General features: G+C 56.8%; 4 protein-coding genes across 4 annotated transcripts, besides 5 other annotated features; all 4 read left to right on the top strand.

The window, feature by feature from the left end:
• Nucleotides 1–155: 155 nt before the first annotated feature.
• Nucleotides 156–1004, top strand: Tco025E_02739 (putative DNA-damage inducible protein DDI1-like protein; the record flags this gene model as incomplete). Its single annotated transcript, XM_029369662.1, has 1 exon — nt 156–1004. One exon carries the CDS (start codon nt 156–158, stop codon nt 1002–1004), a length of 849 nt encoding a protein of 282 aa, XP_029230245.1.
• Nucleotides 1005–1341: 337 nt separating this feature from the next.
• Tco025E_02738 (uncharacterized protein) lies at nt 1342–2547 on the top strand (the record flags this gene model as incomplete). Its single annotated transcript, XM_029369661.1, has 1 exon — nt 1342–2547. The coding sequence occupies one exon, from the start codon at nt 1342–1344 to the stop codon at nt 2545–2547; it is 1206 nt and encodes a 401-aa protein (XP_029230244.1).
• A 447-nt stretch (nt 2548–2994) lies between these two features.
• Nucleotides 2995–3018: a microsatellite.
• A 2-nt stretch (nt 3019–3020) lies between these two features.
• Nucleotides 3021–3044: a microsatellite.
• Nucleotides 3045–3160: 116 nt separating this feature from the next.
• Tco025E_02737 (putative leucine-rich repeat protein) lies at nt 3161–8182 on the top strand (the record flags this gene model as incomplete). Its single annotated transcript, XM_029369660.1, has 1 exon — nt 3161–8182. The coding sequence occupies one exon, from the start codon at nt 3161–3163 to the stop codon at nt 8180–8182; it is 5022 nt and encodes a 1673-aa protein (XP_029230243.1).
• A 72-nt stretch (nt 8183–8254) lies between these two features.
• Nucleotides 8255–8286: a sequence feature (GA-rich).
• Nucleotides 8286–8317: a microsatellite.
• Nucleotides 8318–8381: 64 nt separating this feature from the next.
• Nucleotides 8382–8398: a microsatellite.
• A 117-nt stretch (nt 8399–8515) lies between these two features.
• On the top strand, nt 8516–8902 carry Tco025E_02736 (lisH domain-containing protein C16orf63; the record flags this gene model as incomplete). The annotated part of the gene is made up of 1 exon (XM_029369659.1): nt 8516–8902. One exon carries the CDS (start codon nt 8516–8518, stop codon nt 8900–8902), a length of 387 nt encoding a protein of 128 aa, XP_029230242.1.
• Between the last annotated feature and the right edge of the window lie 39 nt (nt 8903–8941).

Here is an 8941-nt window from a genome sequence, read left to right as displayed (position 1 = left end):
TTTTTTTTTAAACCCTCGTTTCTTCCTCTTCTTGACGTGTCTCTCTCTACATATGTGTCTGTTGTTGGATGGGAAAAGAAGGTGGGCGCGAAGGAGGGAAAACCGCAGCAAAAGGGGAGTTTTTTTTTTCGGCGTTTGGCACCCTTTTGCCCGTCATGTTTGTGCTCCCCGAGATGAAAGCGCCGCCAGAGGGACTGCAGGTGACGCGTCGCGGCCTGCCGGCGAGAGTGCCCCCCGAGTTTTCGTTGTCCCCGCCGCTGCTTGCGTACTGGGGCCTTCCATTCTACAGCGAGCTGCCAGAGGAGGGCCAGGCACGCACGGAAATAATGGAGTCGTATTTGCTTGGTCTGTCGCGCTTGTTGCGGCTGCGCAATACCACGTTGCAGGAAGCTTTTGATGACGCTCTCGTGAGAGTGATAGAGGATGAGGGTGTAGAGCGAGGATTCATTGCGGAGGACGGTAACCTTCTTGCCTGGAGGAGTTTCATCGACCACACGCGCCTGGAGGCGCTGGCGTTTTTGAGGAAACGAGAAGAGATGGCACGGCAGCGCGTCATCGAGACGTATTTTACATTCGCCCTGAGAGCTTTAGGTCATTTTGAGGTGCTACATCGCCAGCACATCGCCACACAGTTTTTGGACAGCTTTTTTTTGAAGCGGTGCCAGCTGCCTCCTGAGCGGCCGCTGCAGCATTCTCCGCCTGTGCTAGAGAAGAGTTGTACCGCGGCTTCTGGAGCGGCGGAAGCCTCGTGGTGTACTGCCCTTATTGCAGAAGAGAACTCTTCCCGAAACCGTCTTGTGGAAGAATTCTTTGCGAACATTTGTCTTGCGGCCGAAGTCTTTGCGGCTTCGGTAAAACGAAATATGTACGAGGAGCAGAAACCCCAGCTAGAGTTGAAATTATTCTCCACACTGAATCAGCAGGCCACCGTCATTCAAAGTGTCTTTCGGGGGCACTATGAGCGGCGGCGGCGTTCTTCTGCGGCGGCAGCCGCCTTTGCGTGAGGAACATGTATTTTTTTTTTAGTTGTGTGGATGTGTCTGCGCAGAAGTTTTGCTTTCTTAGAGGGAATCCCCACCTAGAAGGCCTTTTACTTTTCGCATGTGAATTGTTCTTCAATTTTTTGTTTTCCGCGATGTGTAACAGTGACGAATCCAGGGAAGCGGAAGCAAAAAAAAAGAGTGGGGCGGGCGTGTGGGTGGGAAGAATCTGGTATTTATACTAAAGCGGATCTGCTCGTTTAGTGCTAACTTGACTATTAGCATTTATATGTATATGTGTGTTTTGTTTTTCCCGTTCCCATCTCTTTCTCAGGGGGAACGTAAGCCGTAGACTGTTCATATGGCCGCTCTGTCAAACGGGGGGTTTATCTTTATTGGCGCGAAGAGGCAGTTGCTCCTGCTAGAGAAGGGTACACACCAGGAGGCGCAAATCGTATACGGAGGCGAGGTTGCCGCCTTTGCCTGTCGGGAGGATGAGAGCATAGTAGCGTTGGCGTTCCCACCCTCACCCGGCCAGGATCGATGTGTCGTTCGCTTGTACACCTTTGCGGAGAATGAGCTTGGTGAGGCCTTGGGTGAGGTGATGAACGCGCAGGTGACACAGTTGCTTTGGGTGGGGTTGAAGCACCTTGTGCTCTGCGGCCCTGCCGGGTGCACAATATACGTCTGGAACGGTGAAAAGCTCAGTTTTTTTGTCTCTGATCCCGCCACCCACTCCTTCCTGCAGGGGACGCGTCTGGGGCTTTTCTACGGGGCGACACAAAGCGTGCAGTACTGGAACCTGGATACGAACCGAATGGTAGACTCTGTCAAGCTATCTTTGCAGGGCCGTCGTTTGCTCGCCGCCGTCGGTGTAGGCTACTTTGGGTTTGCGCTCCACGACGATGGGTCTGTGCAGGTGTTTTACGTGACCAAGAGCAACATCAAGAAGATTGGCCTCCTTAGCCGTCTTCTCACCGTTTCCCAGGAGGAGGACCGCGAGAAGAGTGGCGCAGCATCGCCTCTGCTGGCGTGCGCACTTTCGTCCCGCAAGGTGCTCGTGGGACTGCGCGGCGCTGACACTGTCCACAAGCTGGAGTACCGGAACGAAAAGGTGGTGGTGGACAGCATGCAGGAGAAGCTTCCGTCCCCCCACGTGCTTGTGGCAATCTCACGTGACGGCCGCCGTTGCCTGGCACTCAACACGGAAACCAACAGGTGCCACGCCTTAGTACTGAGCTTTAGCGGTTCGCGGGAGGCGACTGCGGAAGCGCGGGATAAAAATAAATCCCGCGTGACGTCCGAGAAGAATGGAAGCAACGGCGCCGCAACGCTGGCGTCTGTGAAGGAAAAACGACATGTGGCCTCCTCCGCTGATGAGGGGCCCGCTGTGTCGCCTGTGAAGGCGAGGGAGGCAGCGGCGAGGAGGTCGAAGGTGGACCGCAGCACAGAGGGGACTGGGGCACCCAAGAAGGGCGTTGCCAGCGGGGTGACACTGACGGCTGTTGGGTGCGCTGCACTGGCGCTCTTCGTGCTGGCGCGGCGTGTCTTGTCTCGGCAGCGGTAGACACACACCTGCATGCCGCACGCACACCCCTGCCTAGCAGATGCCATTTGCGTTGTGCCAACTGCGGCTGGACGGCGATGTGAGTTGCTGACGCAACGGCGTCTTTCCTGCACCCCCCCCTCTGTACACGAATTGGGGAGTTGTGTCCGTCACGGAATAAACTTAACACGTGTGCGTGAAAAGAAAGGAGAAGCGGAAAAAAGAACAATAAGAAAAGAACAAAAAGAAGGGAGAGGAAGTGTCATGCAAAGAAACAAAAAGAAACATCGTCGCAGATAAAAACGGGAGAGAACCCCAAATCGCTTTTTCCAACCTGCATCGCACTGGTCTGTGGGAAATGTGGCAAGTGCATTGTTTGACCTTGCACGCGCTTTTGGATTTCAGCACTTGTGCCTCGCTGAGCCCCTTCACCGTCCCTTTTTAAATTGTTTTCTTTTCTATCTCTTTCACTCACACACACAGACACACACATCCTCTCTCTCTCTCTTTCTGTGTCTGAGGGGACGAGAGTGGGCGTCTTGCGTCCCTTAGGCTGCGCCTTTTTAGTTTTGCAAGGAAAAGGCCATATTGGCAGAGCCCGTGCTCCGGAGAGTATCGATTGAGTTTCGCATTCATGACGGACGAGCAAAAGAAAACATCAGTGAAGCTGGATGAAGAGACGACGCCGAAGCTTTGCAGCTTGCCAGGGAAGGGCGTTGAGTCTAGTAGACGCGCAGGCAAAAGCACCAGGCAGAAGGGCAAGGATATGGGAAAGGAACGCGTCGAGGGGGCCACGCATGCCGGCGAACGCATCCAAGTGGGCACGACGGTGTACACGCGGGTTGTGCGGCAGGATGAGTTGGGGGCCTTCGGCGGCGGTCAGGTTGCGGTGTGGGTGCAAGAAGGGAGAGCAGTGGAGCATGGATGGGGGGAGGTGCCGCTGGAGAGCGGCGAGGTGGTGTACGCCAAATGGGACAACCCAGCAGTTACAAGGTGGACGCTGCCAGACACCGCATCGTTGCAGGGCGACGCAGCAGCGGTGAGGAAGACGCTTACTCCCAAGAAGGAATGGCCAGAGGAAGAGCAGGCAGTTGTACGGGCGGCGGCAGCAAAGGCCTTGGATAAGTGCTTCACTTTCTCCGTGGACGTGGACGGCGTCACGGGGGCGGAGCGGTCAAATATGGCGCACAACATTGCCAATGCGTACATGGCAGCATGCGGTGCAAAAAGACATGATGAAAACTCACAACAGTGGCTACGCCATGCCGCTCTGGCGGAGTTCGAGTCCTTCTTGAGGAGAAGGCATGTGTCAGCGGCTGCGAGCCAAACTCTGAGTCAGCGGGCGGCAACACTACTGCTGCAAGCGAAGCTTGACCCTGTGGAGAGCGTGCTGGGAGACGTGGGCGAGGAAGCCGCCACTTTTGCCACTGCCGCTGAGTCGACGCAGAACGGAAGGAGCGATGAGGGAAAAACTGAGGCGTTGCTTCCGTCGCCGCCGTCACCTTTTCTCCCAAAGGCCAAATTTCTGCTCAACCCATACTATTTCAATCTCTTGCGTCGTCCATCTGCACGCCGTAGTTGCATCGAAGCTCAGCTTGAGGCGACAACTTTTGCAGCCCCTGGTTCAGGTGACGTCCGTGTCCTCTGCGCTGTTGCCGTTTACGAGGGGCGCGAGGGTCCCAAGAAGCGCATGTTTGCGGTTGCGCGTGACTGGACGGGGGCATTTGCCCTTTTCCTTTTGGAGCCTTTTAGTGGTGAAACAGAGGCCGTTGTTCTTGACGCCTACCCGCTCCTTGGCTCCGTAGACCTGAACCCAGACTCGCACCAGAGAGTTGCCTTCCACGTGGATCAGGTGGAATTTCTGGCCTCCTTCAAGGACAGGGAAGCAGCCAGGTGGCTCCACGACGCCTTAAAAGCGGCAATGGCGTCCATGTACGGTGAGGGAAGTGATTGTGAGCGTATTTTGAAGATGCGAGCCTACAGCGTGGAGTTCGCCTCCGAGTACACCACTTGCGAGGGGGATTCCACGACACTTGAGTTGGTGGCTGCCATCCTCGCTGCAGGTAATGATGGCGGTGAAGCTGTGATGGAGAATAACTTTGCGCAGCTGCGTCGCCACCTGCGCACACCGGAGGGAAGAGACACGGTGGCGCGGCAGTGGCTCACGTCCGTGAAAAACTTGTCCAGCAAAAATGATGTTTGCATTTCCACGGCGTCTACTGCAAGGCATTTGCGTGTAGTGGAGGAGCTCATTCAATCTCCCACCGCCCACACTGACGCGACGCTTCCCCGACGAATGTGTGAAGGTGTGGAGGAGATGGGGAGGCGCATTCCTGAGATAAGGGCAACGTGCTCACGTCTTGCTGTTCTTCTCGGCTACACGGATCGCGTCATGCGGACATGGATCTCACGACATGAGATCCCGGACGTTCCGTTTGAGCCGTGTTTTCAGCCCGAGAGCCACTCGCAGGCTGCCTTGTACGAGGCCGCAATGCTAGAGGAGAGGCGAACGCGGGGTGAAGCATACCGCCTTTCACCGGGCATATATTTGGTGGTGGTCTGCTGCTGTGGCGAGAAGGTTTTTACGGATGCGTCTGGGAACTGGGTTGCGGAGGCCATTCAACGTGAGCCCACGCGTGAGGAACTTCAGCAGGTTGCAGCCGATTCTGAGAACTATCGATGGGTTCTTCGCCTCGGCGGTATCGATGCGAATTGGGCCGAGAAGGCGAACCTGGAAGCATGGGAAACCCTATACAAGGAGCGCGGTGAGGATTCATTCAAGGCTCGCTTTCTACGCGCCGCTAGCCGCCTGCGCGAACGAGGCGTGTTTCCCAGACTGGGATGCCTCTTTGATACCCCAATTTTCCAGGAGGAGGTGGGGACCGTCCTGATTCTCACTCTCTGCGAGGTGGGTGCCGAGGCGGAGGTTCCACCCGCTGCGGGGGTGTGGCGCAGCCTCCCTGAGGTGGAGTCGCGCGCCTACACGCACGCCTTGATGTGCTCCGAAAACGCCCGTGTGCGATTCCTGCCTAGTGGCTATCGCCGTTGTGTGCGCTACGTGAATGCCGCGGCGGAGTATCTGGCGAGTCTTGCGCAGCGCTTGTCACCAGGGTTCTACGTGGGGTTTTTTCTTGCCACTGTGAGCGCGGAGGGGATGCTGATGCTTGTCCCTGAGTGCAATCGAAACCTGCCGCCGCTGGTGAAGGTGGGTGAGGATCCGCCGTCACTGCCGCAGTGGCGGTGGCTGCAGAGTTTAAACTACCGACGACAAACAACACACACCTTTGGGCTACCCACACTGACGGATTTTCCCGTCCCGTTGGATGGTGATGCACCGTTTGAAAGCAAAGTGGGGTACGCCATAGCGGCCTTGGAGGCGGCTGTGGGACTCAAGATAGAGCAGTTTTACGACTTGGAGCTCTTTGCGTTGGATGAAGAACAAACTGTTTACACCTTCTTCGCTGTGGCGTACTATCCACCACCACTGCACGCTGTCGAGGGGGTTCCTGCGGCACCTAAAGGTATTGTGCCCATGACGTTTAAACTTGTACGCTCGGTGGATGACCATCACCAACGGCGTTACTGGAGCGGAGTACACGGCACCCTTGCCGATGAAGCAGATTCTGTGTACAGGACCTTGTGCTCCACGACGCAGCCTTTTACCTCTGACGAGGCGATTCGCCTGAATACCGCAAATGAAGCAATGCTCTATGCAATGGATTTAGACAGATATGCGCTTTTGTTCAGCTGGGCAAGGACTCTTGTCATCTGGCTTGAGACAGACGGCCGGACGCTGGTGCAACGGCACGCAGGATGGCTCCTGAAGACCTCTGCAACAGCTACAGTGAATGAGGAAGAAGTGGGGGAGCCTGCATCTTCTGTTGCCGCACTCTCGGTGGAGGAGGTGGTGGATATCGCCGTATCCAAACAGACAGCTGCGACAGATGCGAAGTTGGCCGCGATGAAATCCTTGTTGCTGCAGCTCCGATCCATCGGTAAAAAGGGCTGGGGGACCGTCCTGCAGCGTCTTCGTGAGGTGGACGCCACCATGGCGGAAAGCTACGCGGGTGAGGAGGCCTTGCTAGCGGAGGCGAATACATTTTCTCTGACGTTACGCGGCTTTGATGACGTACCGCTGGATGATGGGTTCTCTGCCGCGCGCCCTGCCACTGTGTATGAGCTGCCCTGCACACTGATGGAGTTTGTTTCGGGCGAGGGCAACGCTGCCGAATCTTACCTTTTCGCCCGTGAGATTGTTGACGAAGTGATTGAGTTGGCAGCAGCAGGTGGGGCCGTTGCCGCACTCGGCCGCGTTGCAGAAACGATGGTGTCATGTGTTGAAGCCGCGGAGGACATGGTGGATGGGGCCGCCCTCGAGGCCTTACGGCTAGAGGCGGAGGAGAGGGCGTGGGCCGAGCGGCAGGCGTTTGTAAAGAAATGGAGTGGGATGTTTAATGCAAGACTTGTTCCATCCATGTTCGATGACGGATTGGAGGCGGCGGGAGCGAATCCAGTGCCAATCTTCCACGCAGGCCATTCACGGTACGTCCAAAGTGGCAACGACGGCCTTCGCGTGTGCCTCGCACGTGCTGCCGGTGACGCGAACCAGCTGCAGGAGCTTCTGCGTGTCGCGAATTCTGCTTTGCATGCCCTGGATTTGACTCAGTGCGTCCAAGCGTACAATAACGCTCTTCAAAAGAGTACACAGACTCTCTTCAATGAAAGGAGTGACAAGGAGGAGCAGAAAGTGCGAAAAGAGGAAGTTGCCCCTGCCCCTGCCCCTGCCGCCGCACCGCGACTCGTGACGCTTGTTTCCAGCGAACATCGTGAACTTTATTTATATTCACTTGACCGCTTGCGGTGTTTCCTGTTGCAGGGTGACCAGCCGCGCGTGTCATTTCCGGATATTGGCTATGCGGAGTTGCGGGTGCTTGGGGATCATATTAATGCTCCGCCGCTGGAGGTGGCCTCCCAGCTCCGTGACCTGAGTTCCACAGACGCGCAAGAGAGACAGAAGTTGTTGAGCATGTCACTTGAACTACAGGCACCACTTCTTGCCATTCGGCTTCTGCCGTTGGTGTACTGCGCCGAAACGGGCCAGTTTGGTGAAGTGGAGGCGAAGGCGGCGCGGAAAGCGTTAAGGGGGAGACGTTTCTTCTTTTTATACGGCGTACGAGATTGGCTTCGGATGGAGTTGCTTGGCGGAACTGCGATTCTTAGCGGCTTCGATCTTCTTTGGTGGTTGCGTTACCTGCAGGAGGCGGGGGAGGGGGAGGAGTCGTACAACAGCTACAGCGGCTCCTGGAAGCAGGTTTACGCCGAGGCGCGCGTCCGTGTGCTTCTTTCCCTCGGCGTGGACCGTGTCGCGGAGGAGGAGGTGCTGCTTTGGCTTGAGGAGCTTGGCCGCCTTGTGGCGTACATGAGCTTCAGGGGAAAGACAAATGTCACAGACGCGGAGGTGAAGGTTTTGGTAGAGACATGCCCGCTGCTGCAGTCGCTGGACCTCTCCGGAACTGCCGTGACCGATGAGTCGGTGCGCCTCCTGTGCACAGGATGCAGGCGGTTGGTGGAATGCAGCGTGACGGGGTGCCGGGTTTCACGCGAGGCGGCACTGTGGCTCACCGATGTTTGCATAAAAAATGCACAGAGTTTGTAGGAAAGTGGCATCGGCTTCCTTTTTTGTTTTTGTTTCTTGCACTCTTCATCACTCTTGCCACTATTATCGTAGTCTTCTCCTCCTCTCTCACCCTCTCTCTTTCTGTGTGCCTGTGAATGTGTGTGTGTGTGTGTGGAGGACGGGACGGGGGTTTGAACTGGCGCCTGCGTTCCTTCCCCCCGCCCCCGCTGCGGCATCCTTTTTTTTTTTTTTTTTCTCCTTCCCTTCTTCTTTTGTGGGGCCTCGTCTGCAGCCCGCCGTGGGCGAGGAGTGACAGGCGCCTACCCTTGAGGGGACGGCAGGTGCAACGAGAGAAGAAGGTCGGCGGCCGCCATGACGCAGCAGGAGTCCCTGAAGGAGGCGATGCGTGAGGTGCTGGAGGCGAAGGGCGTGATGGACCACGTCAAGGCGGAACTGCGCGCCGCCATTTTTCACGCGATGCAGGACTCCGCCATGCACGACGACGGCGCGCCCTCGGCCAGGCCGCCGGTTCCGCCGGAGAATTTGCTGCTTAACGAGTTGATCAAAGAGTACATGGCGTTCAACGGGATGGAGCACTCGCTATCGGTCTTCTGCGCGGAGTCCGGGGCCGCGAAAAACACATCGGCCCCTCTTCCGCGTGCCGTTCTTGCCGCGCAGTTGAACATGACGGGGGCGCCAGCGTCGGTGCCTCTCCTGTACTCCATGCTGCATGAAGCCCGCGCCGCGGCAGATGGATAGAAGGAAGAGGAGGAGGGAAGAGGAAGAGCGCGATTTTTT

The sequence above is a fragment of the Trypanosoma conorhini genome, assembly GCF_003719485.1.
Source record: "Trypanosoma conorhini strain 025E chromosome Unknown Tco_14.4_contig_00112, whole genome shotgun sequence".
Taxonomy (NCBI): domain Eukaryota; phylum Euglenozoa; class Kinetoplastea; order Trypanosomatida; family Trypanosomatidae; genus Trypanosoma; species Trypanosoma conorhini.
This window is presented reverse-complemented; position numbering and strand designations above follow the sequence as displayed.